The 22,500-nt window shown below is 26.0% G+C and overlaps 2 protein-coding genes and 1 long non-coding RNA gene across 5 annotated transcripts in view; all 3 read left to right on the forward strand.

Moving 5' to 3' along the window:
- Positions 1-7,798, forward strand: part of LOC100214627 (uncharacterized) — a 21,385-nt gene extending 13,587 nt beyond the window's left edge. For both annotated transcript variants that reach the window (XM_065805639.1, XM_065805640.1), the window contains exons 6-7: positions 3,092-3,207; positions 7,100-7,798. In XM_065805639.1, the coding sequence (XP_065661711.1) occupies positions 3,092-3,207; positions 7,100-7,660 (677 nt within the window). In that variant the 3' untranslated portion in view covers positions 7,661-7,798. The remainder of the gene's footprint in view (positions 1-3,091; positions 3,208-7,099) is intronic.
- Positions 7,799-10,646: 2,848 nt separating this feature from the next.
- LOC136084771 (uncharacterized) lies at positions 10,647-12,007 on the forward strand. Its single transcript, XR_010640840.1, has 3 exons — positions 10,647-10,786; positions 11,437-11,676; positions 11,792-12,007. It is a non-coding gene; the product is annotated as an uncharacterized LOC136084771 (long non-coding RNA).
- Positions 12,008-16,085: 4,078 nt separating this feature from the next.
- LOC136084770 (uncharacterized) lies at positions 16,086-22,458 on the forward strand. 2 transcript variants are annotated; one of them, XM_065805642.1, is made up of 7 exons: positions 20,004-20,064; positions 20,291-20,363; positions 20,554-20,756; positions 20,865-21,191; positions 21,288-21,446; positions 21,618-21,810; positions 22,121-22,458. In XM_065805642.1, exons 3-7 carry the CDS (start codon positions 20,595-20,597, stop codon positions 22,426-22,428), a joined length of 1,149 nt encoding a protein of 382 aa, XP_065661714.1. In that variant the 5' UTR covers positions 20,004-20,064; positions 20,291-20,363; positions 20,554-20,594; the 3' UTR covers positions 22,429-22,458. The 2 variants fall into 2 exon arrangements, with proteins under 2 accessions (XP_065661713.1, XP_065661714.1); XM_065805641.1 differs by lacking the exons at positions 20,865-21,191; positions 21,288-21,446; positions 21,618-21,810; positions 22,121-22,458 and adding exons at positions 16,086-18,603; positions 18,699-18,991; positions 19,379-19,588 and having other exon boundaries at positions 19,843-20,064; positions 20,554-20,738.
- Positions 22,459-22,500: the final 42 nt, after the last annotated feature.

The raw sequence follows: 22,500 nt of genomic DNA on the forward strand, positions 1-22,500 counted from the left end.
ATTTTAGCAGGTTTTTGTCTATTTTTCCAATGTTGTTGTTTGATGGAACTTTAAGGTTTTTAAAACATGATGGTCAAACGCTTGCCAATAGTTCTAGCAACAAATTCATTACTATGGAATGCCAAAATTGTCCGAAGCAGCAATAACTTTATACTAGTTGAGGATGTTTTTTGATTTTTTTTTTTTGATGTGGATGAAGATGTTAATGTAGACATACATACATGGCTTGGTAATCATACATGGCTTTGTTTTAATTATACTAGATACAAGCTCATAATTTATGTATAGGCACACTAGGCACATGCCTAGGGAGGCAAATTTAGAGGACAGTGAAAAATTAGGGTGTAGCCGATAAAGAAAAGTTTAAGTTTTCAAATCCTATTAACGAATAATTTTTTTAATATTGTATTTGCTTTTGCTAAGTTTCAAATGTTTAAATAATTAAATTTTGAAGTAATTAAACTTGAATTAACTTTGAAACATTGATTTTTTCTAAGTTCTGTATAGTGAAACGCTTTTAAATTAAAATAAAAACATATACTAATTTTATGCTTTTATTTTTTCTAGTTTATTTAAATTCATTTTATCATTCGTTAAGATTTTTTTTTAGTTTTTATTTGCCTTTCCAGTTTATAGTTTGTTTATTTTAAATTTTAGTTTAAGTTTACATATGTTTAGTCAGCGCATTTTTTTTTTAATCTTAAAACATGCAAGGAGCCATAGCCAAGTTGTCAAAACAAAGTATTATATGCAGGGTCATATAATGCGTGTAACCGCATGGGTCTCCTGAGAACGCTTAGTTATTTTACCAGTTTCATCCACCAACAATCCCATTATTTCATCTGATTTTTCCCACAAAACATTTCCAATTCTAGTTTAAATAAAACAACTGATGTTACTGAATCTTTTACAAACATTAAAAATAAAATGGAATATTGACAAATCTTTGGTTACTTTTGTTGCAAAGCATGATTTTAAATACAATGCTGAAAGAAAGTAAAGACTTTGGCAAACTATTTTAGTACTTTTTGACAGTGTAAATAACAAATTAGAAGCTACTAATATGAATCTACTTACTGTTGCTCAGCTATCCAATTCGTTAATAAAATGCCCAAAAATATTTTTTTATAGATTTCAAGAAAAAGCTATGATGATTTCAGTTGGCTCTAGTTATGAACAGAAAAAAATCATATAAGGAAAAAGCATTTTGATAAATCCGAAGAAGATCAGTTTATAACAGAGACTCGAAATGAATTATTTAAAAATAACATATTTTATAAAATTATATCAGTTTTGATAAAAGAATTACAAAAGAGTAAAATTTCATATTTTTTGCGCTTTTATAATTCTTCATATTTAAAAAAAAAAAAAATCGAACATGGCATGTTAAAGAAAATTGTATTTTTTCTAATTTTTTTGTATCTAAAATTAATTTTAAATAAATTTAAAAAAATTAGAAAAAAAATACAAATAAGTTGAATTTATTATAATGCAATTTTTCTTATTTTTACAAATATGGTTGCTGCACCTTTTTTGGGAGGATCTTGGGGAGGATGCCAAAAAAATGTTTATATATATTTTATACTTTTTTTAAAATAAAAGTTGTTTTTTTAACATTTCCAAAATGTGGCTAAAGGCGGCACATTCTTATGTCCACCACTGTTAGATACCTAAATTGTATTATATATTTTATACATTATACAATACATTGTTTGGTCATACAGGAGTTGATACATATTAACTCTTTCTAACTCTTGGTTTGAAGTTTTACCTTCTGTTTCATTAATAACCTTTTTTTTTTCTTTAATTTTTTGCTTAATTTAATCCAGACAAATCAGAGAAAAAGCTCTTTGCAAACAGTTTTGCTTTATCCTTGAGAGAGGTAATAAGATAAGATCCATGTATGATAGGAGATTAGACTGGCCTTTCTTAATAATAATGTTAAAGATTTTCCAAAAGTCTCTAGAACCTAACTTAGAAATAAAGTATAGTATTTAGTAACATGATAATAACAGTTAGAAATATTTTAATCAGCTTTTAAAAAATGCATGTTAACACCCAGAGATCAACTTACAATATTAAGGTGGTGTGAGGAGAGAATTGAGTGGTCTTTAGATTAGTGTAAGCAAGTAATTTTCAGTGATAAAGGTAACTTTGAAATAATAAGTAAAAAAAAGTCAAAGTTTTTGTTAAAAGATTTATTTCTGAAAAAGTAATTCATTTAATCAACCTACTCACCTATATAATAGATCCAATGCATTGTTCCATAGGTAGACATACTGAATGATTGATATGAATGTTGGCAGTTTCAACAAGATGTGGTGCCTGCTCAATAGGCTTAATAGAGTCAAAATATGAATGTAAGAAAACAAAGTAAATTTATTGCCTTTGCCAGCTCAATTACCAGATTTGAATCCGATAAATCTATTTGGTCCCAATGGACAAAGAATCAGTTTAGGTTCAAATAGCCTAAAACAAAAACTAAATACCGTTTAAGGAAGAGTGTGGCTTGCAAAAAAGCATGTGAAGGATATTTTAGATATCAGTTTTGGTGTCAATTTTTTATTATGCCAGTTTTAAATATCACAGATGATATTTAAAACTGTATTCTTATAGATAATTTTTATTATTATGTTCAACAATGTTTTTATATGTATGTTTTAATATATCATCCTAGTATCATCAATTTATGTTTTAGTATATCATCCTAGATGCAACATTTATTTAACAAAATTTATTTCGATATCATTTTTGAGTTTTTATTATGATGATACTTTAAGCATTAAGCAACAAAATATTTTTTTAAAAGCACTATATATGGCTGTTCAGCTTTAAAGCACTGTAAATGGCTGTTCAGTTTTAGAGCACTGTATGTGACTATTCAGCTTTAAAGCACTGTATATGGCTGTTCAGTTTTAATGCACTGTAAATGGCTGTTCAGCTTTAAAGCACTGTATATGGTTGTTTAGTTTTAAAACACTGTATATGGCTGTTCAGTTTTAAAACATGTTAACAGTCTAATTTCTAAATTTATGAAATAATTTAAATTATATTAGAATTTATGGCTTTACTTTTCAAGTTTTTCTTTTAGCTTCCAAGGCATCCTGCTGCATTTGCTTTGGTGAATATACTTTAAATGAAGATATTTTACTGTTTCCTTGTAATCACTTTTATCACAGTGCTTGTGTTTTAAGTTGGCTAAAAATAGTAAGTTTTATTTTCTAAATGTTTTGACATATTTTCTTTGATAATTATTATTTATTTTAATTTTACAAGTTTTCTTTAAGCAGATTTTTATTATAGAAAGTTTAAACACAAGTTACTGAGTGTCTGTTTAAATTAAAATAAAACTTTAAAAAAAAGGTTCTTTAAAAATTGTTTTTATCTCAAAAGTTCAAATCTCATTAAATACACATCGTGCAATCTTAAAAAAAGATTTTTTGTTTTACTCAAGAACATTAATAATTATTTGAGTTTTTTCATAACTTAATTTTATATTATTTAATAATACTAATAGTATTTTTAATAAACACTAGCTGTTCAGACCTGTTAATATATGGGTCTTTGTAAGTCTATTCCCCACTGACCTTTTCTATACTCTTTTCTTATAAATATATCTAGATTTGGACATGAATGGCATGCGATCGCACACTGCAACTGACCACGTTTGTTTTTTTTTCTTTACAATTTGACCACAGCGTTTTGATGTTTTAACAATTAAATGGAACCTATGTTTTAGTGATCCTAACTTTTGTGATTTTTTTAATGTTTTTGAATGGCAAAATCTATTTTTTCTTTATAAATAGATGTTTTGGTGATCCTAACTTCAGTGTTCAAAGTGTTTATGTTCAATGTAATATGTTTAATAAAATATTTCAACTTTTAGCCATTCAAGGTCCTGATATTTTATTTCATACATTTTTACCAAATTATATCGACCTCTTGAGGATTATGCTTTGAATGCTCTTCTTAAGGGCATATTTTACAAAAAAATTGTTCATACATTTTTTTATTTGACGAGATGTTTTACATTAAAAGTTTCTATTAATTATATTGAAAATCTTTTAATAGATGGGAGCTTTGGTTACATTCTTAAATATCAGCATTAAAAATTGACACGCAATTGTCAAATTTTAATAATTCTGTCTTAATTTCTGATGTAAACTGTTTACTTTTTAATTAATATTAATTTAGTTATTACTGGGCTGCTATTGTTTTAGTAAAAAGCCACATTGTGGTATTTTTAATTAGTAGTGTCATTTTATTGTTTGTAATTTTGTTTAAGAAATATGTAATTTAGACATTAAACAAGTAATTTAGTTTGCCATGTTTTTTTCTAAGAATTCATTGTACTTAAAAAAGTTAATATATTGATAGTTCATAAAGAAATGTGGATTGGACAGTTCATAAAGAAATATAGATTAGACAGTTCATCTAGAAATATGGATAGATTTACAAAGCAAAATTAAATAAAGTTTATATGCATATCTTGTTTAGTTTAAATAAAATTTATTTTAATTAATGCTATTAATAAATCTATTGGTGAATAAATTTACCAATCAAGTAATAAATGATGTATTAGTAAACAAATACATGTGTAAATTCATGAGCAAGATAGTAAATACCTAAATATTTTTAATCTCTTTAGGTATAGTTTTGGACACCTGCATAATGTCTGATAGTTAAGGTAGCACCGTTGTAACTCTGGTAAATGAATTGCTCTTAGTGAGATTTTTTCTAAAATAAGATTTATAACTTTGATATTACAATCTGATAGGCCACCTGCAGTATAATCTTCTGAGTCCCAAAATCCCCAAAGTTGCTCAATTAGTGCTACATCTAAACGCAATGACCAATACTAGACACATCAGTAAATACTAGACATGTCAATAAATACTTGCCACTCAAGTAGTTTTATTGAAAACACTTAATGTTCTACTTTGAAATATTTTGTTCTAAACGTCACTTTCTTTTGTTTTTTTTTATATTGCCTTCAAAATAATAAAATTGGGGCTGCTCTAAAAAGCTAGCCTCTCTTGGGATAAAATTCTTACTAAAATTCCTTCTTGTGTTATTTATCATTCAATCAAGTCTCATCCTTTTACTGTAACTTTTTTTTTCTTGTTTTCTTGATTATTATAATTTGCAATCTTCTAAGTCGTCTATTAATCGTTATCTTGCTTTATAAGCTTCATCTTTTTTCTTCCAGTAACTTCCAACTCTAATAATGGTTGCTTGCAGCCTTGTTAGAAATAAAGATGTTTTAAAAAAAAAATGTTTTTTAGTTTCACATCAAATTTTGAACTGAAATTTATTAATGTTTTAAAATTTTCCTGATTTAATTTTGTGTTTCATTATGGCTTTTTTAAATTTTATGCAAATTATTATTTTAGAAAAACACATCTAATAATAGTAATAATAATAAAGAGCTGAAAAACAAGCAGACAATACTGCGAACCTGGCTTGCCAGGTTATGACAGTCGTACTTTAGCTTGAATATTTAAAAAATATTTCTTAATATTTAAATTTTTAAGTGTTTTTCTTTGTTTATTAAATATTTGTAATGGTTTAAATTCTGTGAATTACAGAGTTTAACTTTGCAATTTGTAAAGAAATTGTACTTTGGTTTGCAGTCTTTGATCAGCTCATTTCAGTTTATAGTTGTAATCTTTTTTTAATTAATACTGAAATGTGTTTCATACAGATCATTCATCAGAATAACACTGGTCTGATGAATGATTTGTATAAAAATTTCACAGATAATATATTTAAGCATGTAAAGGCATGCATAATATCAATAGTTCTATTTGCTTTAACCTTTATATAATAACCTTTTCCTTCCGATTCAAATTATTAGACAACATACCAAAGTCTTTCACGCATTAATTCAATCCAATAAGGTGGACTGAACCATCTTTCGTTATTATTATGTAGTTGAAGTCATTTTGTTTTTGCCAGTATGGATCGCTTTACATTTTGTGTAATTTAATTCCATCAAACATTCATTACCCCACTGAACCACCAGATTAATATCATTTTGGAGAGTGTAATAATCATTTCAATTAATTTTTTCAGCAATAATTTTCGTATCATTTTAACTTTTCTGCTTTACTAGCCAAAATAAATTGAATGTTTTTGGTATTAATCTACTTTGGTTTTGCAGTATTTCGCATAAAAAATTTATGAAAAATTTATATTTATATTTAAAAATTAATTCCCATAAATCGTTAATAAAAGTTATGAATAACAATAGTCCATAAAACAATGTCTTGTGGTACTCCACTAATCACTACACCCAAAAAGATATTGATCTGATTTTCTGAATATATGCACTTGGTTTTTATTTTTTCCAAGTAATTTTAGTTCTAAGTCTTAATGAGTGAGTCTTCTATATGTTTTTATATTTTGTGATATGGTTTTTTACACCGAAATGTTTAAAAATGCTCTATAGGACATCCTTCATCTAGAAATAATAAGGGAAACAAAATAAGTGAATCGTTTTATAGTACAGTAAGAGCAGGCTTTAATTAACTTGTTTTTAGAATCAGTCGTTTTTAGAGTCTGGATAGCTGAGTTAAACTCAGCTATCCAGTTTATTCTAAAAAGTAGTTAACCTATCCAGTTATTCAGTTCACTTAATTTGCGCTCTAAATCTTCTAGAAAAATTTAGTTGCAAAAAGTATTTAAAGACGCAGTATCAAAAAAATTCTAGAGCACAAATCTGAAGTGAATAATGCCTTATTTACCTGTCCTGATTCTTAACTGCCTTTTTTGTTTAAATTTAATGTAAACAAAATACATGTTTGTATTGATATCACTTGATATTATTACTATTAATATTATTTGATATTGGGCTTGGGGAGGTGAATTAGCATAAAAAAAAAATATACATATCACTTGAGTATTTAATTTTAGTTATTTTATTATGTATTACTTTATTTTATATGGCTAAAAAACTATTTTTATTTATTTGTTACATCCTTGATGAATGTAAAGAAACATTAATTCAAAATAATTCCTTATTATTTTCTCAACTCTCTTGATGGCTTTTCGCAGTCTTATAACTAATAATAAGTTATTTTTTGGTTGTTGTTTTTAGAAATCTACTTGCCCAACATGCCGTTATGATCTCAGTCAAATGATAACTTCAAATGATGGTATATCTGAACCGAACGTGATATATGATTATTCTCAGTCTATATTTGTTGATCAGCCAGATAATACTAATGAAAGCATTGCTCAAAGTTCTTACGACATCGTAAATCCTCCATCAGCTGACGCAAATTTTCCAAATCATTTTCATATTGGCAACTCTAACCGAAATTCGATCATATATGATAGTTATAATAGTTTCAGCTCTGATATATCTCGATACCACAATTCAAATATTGAAACAGCTTATAGCTCGAACTTAGATAATAGAGACGCTTATTTATGCAATGACATTTCCGAAATTCGTCGCTCTGATGTTGAAACTAATTTAAATCAATGTCCGTCAAGGTCTAACGCAGAGCTTCGTTTTAGCTCTATATTCGAAAAAGAGGTTGATACTTCATTAATAAACGTTGAATCCCAAAGGAATCTTTCTAAAATAAGATCGGGAACCACGTTGAGTGTTCGTGATACTAAAAAACCCTCTAGAGAAACCGATATATGGTAAAAATAAATCACAAATATTTCAATAAAAATTTTCTTCGTTTCAAACTTTGTTATAAAATTTTTTCTTTAATCTTATATTAGGTATTTTGTAAATTTTTTTGTTTTTAATTGGTTTGCTGAAAATATTTTTTGTGCGATATGTTACGTAATTTTGATCTTTCTGCATCGTGTGTTAGGTATAAATTAACTGGAAACTGACAAGTTTGCCCAATTTATTTTACTCCATTACTACACATCTTATAAATTTTGAACAGTTGACTATTAAATACAGTTTTTGTTTTTTTTCAAGCATGAGTTTTTTTATTATCGCCTTTTGTAATTCTATTTTAGGTATTAATAGAAAATAGAATGAAAAAAAAAATAGAGCCGTGTTTACATGTACTGTAAATAAAATCAGAGTTTATCATGAAAATTAGTAGCGGATAATTTTTATCAATAAACACAATCCAAGCGTCACATAGAACAGTCGTTAAACGAACTCTAGGCTGAAAAAATTATACAGAAAAACTGTTTACATATACTGTTAAGTTGATGTCTCGTGAATCCAAATATTTCAAAAAATTGTAACATTCCGTCCTGATTAAGTATTGCATTTTACAAAGAAGACGTTGTTAGAGTATTTTATTTAAATGTTAAATTTACATATATTTGAAAACTTTTGGCGTTATCAACTTTTATTATATGTTCATTTCAAATCGTTTATTGAAAATGCTATACTATATGTAATTTATTTATTTAAAATTTCACTCTTATAATAGCTATTATAACAAGACATTTCATAAATAATATAAAATCCAGTAAAGAACTTATCCCCTGCTTGAATAAAATGCCAAACTCTGCACCATATCAATTCTAGAGACAAAAAGTATGCGCAATATGTTAAAGAAAATCGGTGACTTAGTACTTTTTTCAGTTCACTTATTCACAGATTTTTTTATCTTCTGCTACTTCAACGACCCAATCTTCCCTAGTCAAAAAATCTTAAAGAATCTTTTAGCAATCCTATCGATCCTATAAGATTCCTATAAGTTCTATAGAAAATTTATAGGACGTATGGGATTGCAATAGGAATCCTTCTACAATGATATAGGTTCTATAGGATTGCTATAGGACTAATAAAATTCTTATAGGTTCTATATGAATCTTATTGCGATCCCATAGGTCCAAATAGGGTTCATATATGTATCCTATAGGTTCTATAAGATTTATATAGGACCTACGGAATACCTTTTTGATTCCTATAGCACTCTTGTAGGTTCTATAGAATTCATATATGTATCCTATAACTTCTATAGGATTCCTAAAAGACCAATATGATACCTATAGTAATAGGATTCAAATAGAAAGAATAAAACCGCTACAGGTTTAATAGTATAATCCTAAATAAATCATACAATTCCTTCAAGATTCATTAGACTACTATTAGAATAAACCAATCTCCTAAAGAGAGTAATTGTCTATAATAAGTCCTATTAGATTCTATAGGCCTTTTAAATGTAAAATACAACTTTCTCACTGTAACGTTATGGTCAATTAAAATTACAACGTGTATTTGTCCAGCCAATTTCGAAGCAAATCAAAACCTAATGAAACATAATATATTTCATTAGGTTTTAAATTACTTGAAGTTATTTTGCGTTTAATAACAAAACTTTTGATTAATTCCGCGCACTTTTTTGTTAATAGCTGTCATTTTTTAATGATGAAGTGGTGTTGTAGTTTAGTTCGATCATAAATTTAAATGTTTTAAAATAGCTCATAACGCTTCGATAAGCTTGGTATATTTATGGCTTTAAAAAATAATAATGATTAAATTAATTTTTATCATTTTAAAACCATGATGCTTTCGCAAAGTTTACATTATTCAGTTGAAATAGAAACAGAAGTGTATTTAATATCAGCTTCAATGTCTGAAATAGCAAAATATTCTTGCCTTTATTCATTAAATGAATCTGAATCTGAAAATAAAACATTAGCTTGCATTGGAAAAAGAAGTTGTTAAAGAAATTAAAACCGACTTAGCATATAATTGATAAAATATAATTTAAAGCAAATGTGGTACGGAATTTTATATATAAACAATGATAAAATTAATAATAATAATAGTTTAAGTAATAGTAATAATAATAAATTATATATATATATATATATATATATATAATTTATTATTATATATATATATATATAATTTATTATTATTATTATATATATATATATATATATATATATATATATATATATATATATATATATATATATATATATATATATATATATATATATACATATATATAAATTTAGGGGTAATTTTTTTTTTTTTTTTTCAAATTTCGTCATTAAAAAATAATCTTTTACAATGTTTTTACAACACAAAAATATAACATTAAAGTTTCGACCGGAGCCGGCAGAAGACATGGTCTTATCATCCAGCCCCGTTAATATAACTAAAAAATTCAGCCGACAAAAATGAAAAAGGAAAATAGAAAATAAAGAGCAAACTGATTTAAAAATCAATTTACTATTTGCAGAAAAAAAGAAGAAGAAAAAAAAAAAATTTTTTTTTTTTTTAAAATTATTACTATTTTTTTTAATTCTCTATTTTATTCTACTTTTATTTTTATTATACACGCACACACACACACACACACACGCGCGCGCATACATACATACATACATACAAATATATGTCCGTTCATATATACATACAAAACCAAATATATTCTGTTTTATATTCCATCTACAAATGGCGTAAGTTATAATAAATATTGCATTTACAAATTGCGTTATTATTATAATATAGAATAATATCAAACATGTTTTAAGTACCATAAAATATAATTAACATGTTGTGTCAATTTATTAAATATTAAATAATTAACATTATCAAAATTTTTAATAAAAGGATAATAATTGCTTTGTATCAAAATCAAATATGTGTTGTTTTGTTGCACGTTTAAATTGTTGAGTTGAAGTTAAAGTTTTTATATTTTTATAATCGTTAAAACCAAGTTCCATAACCGTGGCCCTTGGCAAGATATCGAAAATCAGCTTGTTTTAATAATGTTTTTGGTATAAAAAAATTATTTATTGAGTATTTAGTTTCGTATTTGTGGTTTAAAGAAAAAAAGTAAGTTTGGAAAATGCTTGGTAGCATACCATTTTTAAACTTAAACATAAAAATAAGTATATTAAGAATATTTATTTCATAGACATTAGGCACTCCAATTTCTCTTAGTAGTGGTCTGGCACTAGCGTATTTATTTGCATTTAATATCAAGCGACTTGCTCGTTTTTGTATTTTGTAGATTGTATTTAGCTTAGAAGGATAAGTACTTGCTCAGATAACGTTGCAGTAGCTGATGTAGCTATGAATAAATGTAAAATAAATATTTTTTAAACAATTTGTGTTCAGGAGATGTTTTGTTTTATACATAATACCAATAATTTTAGATATTTTATTTTCTATTACTTTGATATGATTACTCCAGCTAATATGTTCATTAAGAATTACGCCTAAAAACTTGATTGAGTATTCTCGTTTAAGTTTTGTTTTATCAATTAGTAAATCAGGTAGTTTTAAGGGAATGGTTTCAGATTTTGATAATTTTTTAAAAAGAATATATTTACTTTTTTCGACATTTAAAGAGAGTTTGTTAGCCTTAAACCATTCGTTCAGATTCTCAAGTTCTTTAATTTAATTTAATATCAAAGTAAGATAAAATAAGACATGCTTATTTCATCTTGAAATACACTAATTTGATATTGCTTTTTTTTTAGGTGGACATAGGAATTGACTGCAAATCCAATTGACTGTACCCACTCCACCCAATTGACTGCAAATCAGTATGCTGCAATTAGTTAAAGAAGCGGTTGGTAAGCTGTCAAAAATTTGGCAATTGCGGTTTTTGGGGTTAAAGTTTTATCAAAATCATTCATTGACAGGAGGTCGATGTAATTCAGTCAATGGAAGCATATCAAAGCCAGCTTTGAACTCAAAGAAGGTTCAGGATATATTAGGTAATGATATTATTATATTTTATTTGGCAACACAATTTCTCCTTGTTTTGTATAATGAATATAATGTATAACGATTATATGTTATATCGTATATATGTTCATTTTTTGTTTTCAGACTTCTTAGATAAGCGACTTACAAGGGAAAATTATGCTATGTTTAGAAAGCAAATACTGCAAAGTGCAATAATGAAAGCAAACATCCAAAACGAAGCATTGATGTTTTTAATAGAACTATTGTTTATCGAGAACATTATGTTATGATAACAATTGATATAAATAATAACATTAACTGAATTGCTGACTTAATCAATATTCTGTTGCTCATTTTTTGTGTGTCAATTTAATTCTTTTATTTTTATTAAAAGATAATGCTTAAGATTTACCAATATAAATACACAACTGTTTTAAATCATGATATTCCTATAAAAGATATTCCTGTTAACATCCTTTAACAACTGCAATGGGCAATCCGTTAAAAATTCAAACAGGTAATTGAATAGGATAGTTCATTCAATCTTTGCAATGACATCGCAAATAGTTGACGCTTTTTTCTAACGGATGAAAATAACTTTTTTAAAAGAGGAAAAAAGAAAAAAGGAAAAAGAAAGCATAAAATCAACTAAAAAAAAGAATAAATAATTATTTTAAAAGAAGAAAAGAAAAAGAAATAATTGAAAGGAAATAAGTAAAAAAGTAACGAAAAAAGAAGTTAAAAAAAAAAAAAAGTTAATGAATGAAATAAATAAAAAGAATGGAAAAGAAAGAAAATAATAACTATTTATACATAGAATAACGATCGGTAAATCAAGATTTTTTTTAGTTTTTCATATAATTCTTTAGGTTTATTTCATATATTTCTTAGGATTCTTATTTACAATTAATTTTTTCGTTAAAATGCTATGCGGTCTTGTAGTAATGATTTTTCTTTAATTTTTAGCGTATAAAGGTTTACTTATAATTTTTTGTAAGTCATTGTTTTATTTTTTAGTTATTAATTATTCTTAAATAGTGATATATAATTTTTTATACAGTTATATATTTTTTTTTATTTATTTTCATTTTAGCCATTTATTATATATGTTTTATTCTACCGTGTATATTTTTTATTGTTTTTTATTTTTAATTATATATTATTGTTGTTGTTATTTTTAATTATATGTTGTTGTTATTTTTAATTATATATTGTTGTTTTTTTTAATTATATATTGTTGTTGTTATTTTTTTATTTTTTGTTGCCAAAAGCACTTAACGTAATTTTTTGATTTATTAGTAGGGATTGCAATCCCGGGATCCCGTATCCCGGGATCCCGGACGTTTTTGGGTCCCGAAAATCCCGAGATTCTAAACACAAAATCCCGGCATTTTCGGGATTATAGCAGGATTGAACTAATTAAATTATTCTGTAATACAAAATGTTCAAAGTTGGTAACTATACTGAATTATAACGAGTTATATAATGCTGCTTTGCTGGTTTATCCTGTTTATGCTTTATCCTTACGATAAATGGAACAAATTTTTGAATAGACCATGGAGTTCGGGAGTTTATCATTGAAAAAAGTTTCACAAACACAAATTAAGGCAGGTTTGTTTGACTCAACGTATAAAAAAACAATCGTTAAGTTTGTTGGCAAGACTTCTCGCGTTAAAAAGATAAATTGTAAAATTGTTGTGCGAATTTGTGGTTAAGTGATTGCTTGAGTTTATTAAGTCGCTTGAACGTTTTGAAATGATAACCTTTTTATTGCTTTTGTTGTTTACCGCAATAATGTTTACCGCAATATATGTTAATAATAATGTTTACTAATGCTTGAGGCATCATTTTTTTGCAATGACTTTGGAATAACTGAAGAAATTAATTTTAATATAATGCTGCTTTGCAGAAAGAATAAAGATGATGAAAAAGAAGTCGCTTGACCCAATAAAACAAAGAAGAAAGCTGCTTCGTGCACAACGAAAAGGTTTTACAGATATAGTAAATGAAAGTGAAGGTGCATCTTATGAAGCAGGAGTGTTTTAGATATTGGTTTTTTGTTGTTTTATATGACCAAACCTTAAATGCTCTACTATTCCTCCGGGCATATTTTCAGACAAAAAAAGAAAGTTTGTAAATAAAATATGCATTTAATATGAATTATTTTTTTGTTTTACATTTATTATTTAGCTACCATTTATTTATAAATATAAAAAAAAGATTTTCTTTAATTTTGTCTCTCAATATTAACAAACAACTTATTAAGTTATTTTTTACAAAGTAGCTTGTTGCTACAGCAGCTACATCGGTAGCCAAATTTAAGAAAATTTATGTTTACAAATTTATTTTGAAATTTTGATTGTTTAGTTACTTTAGTCAAATACACTTTAAATGTTTAAATGTTATTTACATATCCAATTATTTGATGAAGGTTATTCTGTAAAGTCTGTAATCTTAAAACATAATATGGAAGGTACCGTATATATATTTCTGCATTATTTTAAGATCTTTATATACACCTGCTGCCTGTTACACAATTAAAACAATTTAAGGCGCCATAGAAAATTAATTTCAGTCATTAAGGCATAATGAAATTAAATAAAAAATTGATAACATCAAAAAGTATACATCAAAAAGCATACATCAAAAAGCAATATTAAGTTCTGTTTTTTAGCAAATATCTCACATTATATAAAATCCCGAGATCCCGGGATTTTATTTACTTCAATCCCGAAATCCCGGGATCGTAATTCATGCCCGGGATTGCAATCCCTATTTGTTAGTAATGTTTGTTGTAACTTTTGTTTTGTTTTGATTTTCTCAGTGTTTTTCTGTTTATATTTTATTTATTTATTTAGTTATATTATTTGCAATATATTTTGGTTATTATATTATGAGAGTTATGAATAATATATTTACTAAATCTTTATAATTTTTTTAGCAATAGCCGTTTTTATCTCATTATTAGTTGTTACGTTATGTCAGTTTATTACTGTTTGTAACCGTAACTTTGTACGTATAAACGATAAAAGTATAGAAAGTTATACCGATTTATTTAATTTATTATAATTACTATATTATTATAATCAATTTTTTATAAAGCAACATGTTATTATTATTATTATTTATCATTTTTTTATTATAAATATTATTTTTTATTATTATTACTATTATTATTTTAATCATTGTTTACTTAATGTTAGTAGTTTATACTATTTGTAAGCAACCTTAAAATGTAATACCAAATATTTCAGAAATATATTGATTGATTGATTATAAGACACTGAATGAACAATATCTTATAGTTTCATATGTACAGGAATCCTATTCAATCTTGTTCCAAAATCTTATAGTAGTTTTTATCCTATTAGGTACCGAATGAATAATATCCTATAATTTTGTATGCACAGAAATCCTACTCAAATAAGCAGTAAAGCTTAAAAATTTTTACGAACAAAGAAGTGAACGGACATGTTTATGCAGCGTGGTTGTTTTGAAGTTTTAAATTATTATTATTATTTTTTTAAGTACAAAATTTTTGATTGTTTGGAGTTATTTAAAAATTTATACATAAATATATTTGTATAAATATTCTTAAATAAAAACATATTGGTATTTAACTTGTTAATGGATAAAAATAATAAAATGGATATAAATAAAAATACTGATAAAAAAGAAATGCAATCAAATACAGAAGCTACAGAAATATCTGTGAAATTAGTTCGTGAAATATTCTCTGAGATGTTTAAGAAACAACAAAAAGACATTCTTAAACTTATAAATGGAAATTTAAAAATTGCAAATGAAAGAATCGATGGACTTTTGAAAGAAATAACAGAAATTAAAGAAACGTGCAAAACTTTGCAAACTGAAAATAATTTCAGGAAATTTGAAATGGTAAAAATAAATGACAAATGAGTCTCAAAATTAGAACACACTCAAAAAGATATCGAAAACAGTATCACTTTTACACTAGATAAACAGGAAGAAAAAATCAATAAAATTGAAGAAAAAGTTGTTACAAAAGTAGCATTTAATGCGGAAGAAAAAAATAAGCTACGACAACTGGAAGATTGACTGAGAAGAAATAATTTGCGTCTCGAAGGAATAGCGGAAAACGAATCTGAAAGCTGGAACGAATCTGAAGAAAAAGTTCTTAATATCTTTGAAAACAATCTAAATGTAAGTGGCGTAGTTATTGAAAGGGCACATAGAACCGGAAAAACTAGGCTAAGCAAACCTAGATCAATCGTTATAAAACTCCTGAACTAAAAGATAAAATTAGCATATTAAAGGATTCAAAAAAGTAAAAAAGGAACAGGAATATTTATAAATGAGGATTACTCTTTGGATACCCTAACCATACGGAAATATCTCTTTGAAGAAATGCGAACTCATAGGAATAACGGTAAATATTCTGTTGTTATTTATGATAAATTAGTACTTAAAGATTTTAAAAAATCACATAAGAATGCTTAAAGTATATCTATTTTTTGTATTTTTTTGTTTTAAATAATATTCTTAGTTATTATTGTTAAAATGGCGGAAGCCAACAGTTTTAATTTTTTTGACATATCAGGAAGGAAAAACGCACTAAACCGAATTAATGACGATGATAAAAACTTTCAGTAGATACGACTTATTACAATGATGACCATGTTAAACATGTTCTTAATTCTTCATCATCTTATTTTTCATTATTACATATAAACATCAGAAGCATAAATAAAAACTTTGAAAATTTAAAATTGATGTTAAATAATATAAATAACAAGTTTAGTATTATGTCTGACAGAAACTTGGTGTCATCGATGCACGATAAATTCTAACTTTTAATCATCAGGATATAAACCCATTCATCAACCGAGAGAAAACGGCAATGGCGGGGGCGTATCTATTTTCGTCCAAAACTCATTGGTTTTTAAACATGTAGATAACCTCAAAGTAAATGACGCTGATTGTGAGTCATTTACTATTGAAATAATTAATAAAACAAATAAAAATACATTTATAACTGCAATATATAGACCGCCAAACGGTAATTACAATCAATTTGAAAACTAATTAAACTAACTTGCTACCAAAGCTCATAAAAAAATGTTTACTTATTAGGTGATTTTAATTTGAATGCAGCGTTTTTCCCAGATTAACAGCCCAACACGCATGACTAAAACAACTGCATCCATTATCGATAATATAATTTCTAATAATTACACAATGGCTACACGGTCGTTTATATATTAGGAAAAAGCGCTATGTTTAGGCACGCATGCGCCAGTTAATAGAAAAAAAATTTTGAGCTTTTAAAATGGTTGCGGTTCTTAGCTACGAACTATATTTTAGATAGCAACCATTGCTTTCTATGTTATTTGTAGAACTGATTGATTTTACCATACTTTTGACCTAATTCAATAAATTTATATCTTAATTGTATCATAAAACCAATAAAAAATGGAAAAGAAAGTCTTATTTTTACTTAAATTTATATTTTCATTCAGGCTTAATTGTTGCTAATTAGTGATTTTGTTTATTTATTTGAAATCCAATTTCTCAACTTCTGACTGTAGGATTTCCGTAATTTTTTTTTTTAATTTTAGATATATCTTTTCTGTAATTATGATATTTTTCTGGTTGTTGCTTCAACTTTTTTTAGGTGTAAATTCTAGATACTCATCTAATAACATTTTAACAGAGTTAACTACTCCCAACTCTCTCGTTTTGAGAGAGTTGGGTGCTTTTTAGACTAAGAAGCACCAAACTCTCTCAAAATGTCATTATGTCAGAATCAAGAATTTATACTAAGAATCTTAGTTTAGTTTTTCTATATTTAGATGTTATTAAAATATAACTAAACAAAAAAATATCGCAAACGAACTAGGCACTTATATATGTACGTAAATGATATGCATGTATAATATACGAATGATGTATCATTTATATGTAATGTATATGCATAAAGCATTATATGCATATTGTATGTATTAATATATGCACTACAAAAATTTAAATTACTTGTGCAGGACTTGTGCAGGACTTGTGCAAAATGGATTGGAAAAAGACAATATAGTTTGACTAATAATCTTAAAACTATAATAGAGCAAGTGTTTCTTGTTAAATTCGAAGAAATAGAGAACATTCATCCAAAAAATATTTGCCACAAGTGTTATTGCACTATTAATAATGCAAACAAAAGAAGAACAACAACTTCTTTATCTCTGTATACTAACTGGCAACCACATAGCATAAACTGTGCCACATGTCAGATGGCTGAAAATGTGCGGCATGGTACAGTTTTCACACGTTCACTTTTAAAAAAATCTAAACTCATAAAAAAATTATATATATCTTGTAAATACAAAAAATGTTGGACAATTGCAATGTTTAACTCAATAAAAGAAAATATATTACCTATACATAATTTAAACATAGGTATTGATATATCAGAACTACAAAATGAATTGAATCCTTTTTTAGAGCTCTGTTTATGTTGTAAATGTAATAAAATACCACAAATGCCTGTTACATTGAAAAGCTGTGAACATTTATTTTGTTTTTTATGTCTTGTGGAAGAAATGAAAAATAAATATATTGATGAGACTTTCTGCCCAAAGTGCAATAAAAAAATTTATATTGATGATATGGTGACCAGTAAAAAAACTAATTCTCTTCTTCAGATGTTAACTCTTGTATGTAATTTATGCAAGCAAAAATTTAATGCATTAAAAGAGTATGAAATATTCAAAACTCATAAAAGCTTATGTCATAACGAATTACTGTTATCAACATCATTACTGACTTCATCAAGTAATTCAAAAAAAAGTATAAATGATATCTTTGAAATAAATAAAGACAGTGATATTCCCCAAGAGCTAGAAGAAGCAGCCCTTCATATTATTAAGCAAAAAATGGCAAAAAGTGGACAAAAAACAATTGAATTTAAAAGTGGAGGACCTCGAGTAAGTCTTTATAAAGATATGTCTTTATAAAGATAAACATTTGAAAATTTATTTTTTATAAATAAATATTTTCGTGTTTTATTTCTACTTTTCAGCCAATGATTTTTACTCATGCACCAAAAGCTTATGTCAATAGTGCTCAGGCAGCACAATCAACATTAAGATTGCGTAATACAAATATTGCAAAGCATTTTGAGACTTTAGCAGGCAATTTAAACGATGCAGTTGCAAGTCAAACAAGTAAATTGCTAAATTCATTATCACAAGACACAAGGCACTCCATACTAGATAATGCAGGACTAAACCACTCTGAAATAAGTGCAAGTGTGATGGTTGCAATGAAAACTGATATGGGAGTACCATGGGAAAAACTTAAAATTATGTCTAGGTAAATATATATATTTTTTCCTTGAACAACTTGTTTCACCATCAGAAGGTTCATCAGGAAAGTAGCTTTCTGATGAACTTACTGATGGTGCAACAAGTTGTTGAAAAAAAAAAAAATCAAACTTTTTTTACACTGTGTTTCATCTATTAAGACAATAGATGAAACACAGTGTAATAAGACTTATCTATTAAGACACATCAGAATTCATTTCTGATGTGTCTTAATAGATAAGTCTAATTGATGATACACAGTGTGAAAAAAGTTTGATAAGTGATTTTCTACTAATTTATATATATATATATATATATATATATATATATATATATATATATATATATATATATATATATATATATATATATATATATATATATATTGTTTTTACAGGTGGCTTAAGACTTATAATGTATGCACTGCATCAAATGCGTCACAAAGAGTAGTTGCTGAAAATTGGTCAGGCAATGAAGTTATTGTTGAAAATGCTCCTTTCTTTTTTGAAAAAGATGAGAAAGATAAGTTAGAAATTAAGGAAGTTCCTTGGGGTTATATTTCTGATTTACCCAAACATATATTTAGACATCTAGAAAAGTTAGAGAAGTAAGATATTTTAGAATTACAGAAAGATAATAAATAATCATATTATATATATATATATATATATATATATATATATATATATATATATATATATATATATATATATATATATATATTATGTACATTATATATATATATATATATATATATATATATATATATATATATATATATATATATATATATATATATATATAACTTATAGTTTTTCAGTATTACTTAACTTTTCAGTCCATTATAATTTTTTTTTCTAGTTGCAATGATCTTGTGAATCATAATTTTATTCAAAATAAAGAAATTCACATCAAAATTGGAGGAGATTATGGTGGTGGAAGTTTCAAGATGATAAATCCAAATAGTTCTGAAAATACTATTGTTTTTAACATATTTGAATCAAAAGACCTCAGAGCTAATATTAAAGTAGCCATGGCAAGATTTGAAAAACAAATAGAAGTGCTACAAGTTATGAAATATAAGTATGTTAATAAATTATGATGTATATATATATTATATTATATATATATATATATATATATATATATATATATATATATATATATACTGTAAAATTTACATGTTATATATATATATATATATATATATATATATATATATATATATATATATATATATATATATATATATATATATATATATATATATATATATATATATATTTAATGTTTGTGTACATACTTATAGGGATAATAGTATCAGAGTATTTTTGGAGATTATGAATTCCTTTGTTCACTGTATGGAATTTCCGGAGCCTCAGGTGAGCAGTTTCATTACTTTTATCTTAATTTTTTTAATTATGTATTACAGGATTTCAAGACAAAATAAACTTAAGTTGGGTAGGTCTTTAGAACTGCCCAGGAGGCTGATAATGTCTGACCACTAAATCCTGCTTTGTTCATTCACCTCACCAAAATAGGATTAGTATTTAATAGTTGGTAGTTTTTTAGGTAAACATTGTTGTTTATTCTGTTACGCAACCACAAATGAAATGAAGGTTTGCAAAAAAGAAAGAACAGGCATAGAATCTCGTACCTTGGAAAATCTGCAAGCTGATTTTGAAAGATTTATGAAAGATGGTGGCATTAAGAAAAAGGCCAAGTTTTATAATAATGTTATAGCAGAGCCTATCCTGAGAATACCTTTAAACCAGGTTAGTTTTTGTTTTACATTTTGTTAATATTTAATCCATAGTTATTTCCCATAGAATCACATTGACTATATTTAAATAATAAATTTATTTTGTTCTCTGCATAATTAGGTGTCTTTACCAAGTCTGCATATTGCTCTTGGTGTTTATCTCAAGTTTTTTAACATGTTTGAGGAAGAAGCCCATGAAGTGGACATTATGATGCCAGCATCTTTAAAAAATAAAAATTGTCTTTTATCTCAACCGTATCAAGACTATATTTTAAAACAACAAAAAATTTTGAATCTAAAAAGGTGCATTGATAAACTAGATGACCAAATCCAGCTGGTTAATGATACTGTAGCTATAGCCATATTGAATAATGAAGATTGTGTAGAAAATATTCAGTCACTTTACATCCCTCAACTCAATTTGCTAATCGAAACAAAAATGGAAAAAGTAAAAATTGTTATAAAATTTAATAAATATAACTTTGTGAAAATAAGATTGTTTTATGTTATTTTTGACATGCGGATAAAAAACATGTTTTTTTAGGTTAGAGAGTGTAATGGTTTGGAAAACGAACTGATTTTTAAGAAAAGTGAGGGACCATGCATTCAACAGATTGAGTTGATTTTGCAAAAACTTAAGGTACAGCGACAAGCATATCATGGGAAAAGTTTTATAGGAAACCATGTACATAAAATGCTAAAAGTAAATATGTGCTATATGTTTTACATATAATATTTTATATTTTTATATATAATATATATTTAATAATTATTATAATAATAATGATGATGACGGTGATAGTGCTGATGATAAAATAATAGTGATAATTATAAGCTGAAAGTACCAAGTAATGTATCATTTGTGTATTTTCAGAAAAAATCTATATTAGAGCTTTGTAATTCTGTTCCGCTTCTTGTTTATAACAATGGATTGTCTGGAACAACTGTTCATGAAAAATCAGTTGAAATCAGTAGCAAGTATAAACAACTTTTCAATAAGCTTTCCAATTGTTATAGCATATTTTCTTCAAAAAGTACTATGACAATAATTGAATTAACACAACTAGGTATGTTTTATGTAATAGTTTTGTAAATAAAATAGTTACTATTTTAAATAATTATTTTGTATTTGTTTAACATTGTAGTGCCTCTTTACTGCTTGTTTTATTGTATTGCATTAAATTTTTCTCACATAAACGTAAAAATCTAATTATGTAATAATTAATAGCTATATTTTAAATTTTATGGTATAGTTGACAACTATAAACTAAATTGCAAAAACCTAAACAATAAATTATATAATAAGAATAAAGACATAATATAATGTAATTTTTTTTCTTCTGCTTAACCATTTGATAACTGTGTTTTTGTATACAGAAACATATGTTGATGATTTAATGCAATTTTATCATGCCAAATGGCCTCAGGGTTCAGTGCCACCTAAGTTGCACATGATGGAAGATCATGCGATACCATTCTTACAAAAATGGGGTGCTGGCTTTGGATTCTATGGTGAACAAGGAGGTGAATCAATTCATCATGAGTTCAACAAATTAAAGATTATATATCAATCTATTCCTTCACCAACAATGCGATTAAAAAGCATCCTTAAATCGCACCATCTAAAAACTAATCCTAAAAATAGAGCGCTGAGACTTAAAATTAAAAAAAGAAAGAGGAAATGATATCTGTGTTACATTTTAAAAATTATATGTCAATAAAAAAAAGTCAAAAAAGAAAATGTAAATAATTTAAAA

The sequence above is a fragment of the Hydra vulgaris genome, chromosome 09 (assembly GCF_038396675.1).
Source record: "Hydra vulgaris chromosome 09, alternate assembly HydraT2T_AEP".
Taxonomy (NCBI): domain Eukaryota; kingdom Metazoa; phylum Cnidaria; class Hydrozoa; order Anthoathecata; family Hydridae; genus Hydra; species Hydra vulgaris.

Bases quoted from the DNA above. Each gene is read 5' to 3' on its own strand.
- LOC136084770 (XM_065805641.1), top strand. From the start codon at position 17,911: ATGGCTGAAAATGTGCGGCATGGTACAGTTTTCACACGTTCACTTTTA. The intron at 18,992-19,378 runs GTAAATATATAT...TTGTTTTTACAG, and splicing joins AAACTTAAAATTATGTCTAG to GTGGCTTAAGACTTATAATG. The intron at 19,589-19,842 runs GTAAGATATTTT...TTTTTTTTCTAG, and splicing joins CATCTAGAAAAGTTAGAGAA to TTGCAATGATCTTGTGAATC.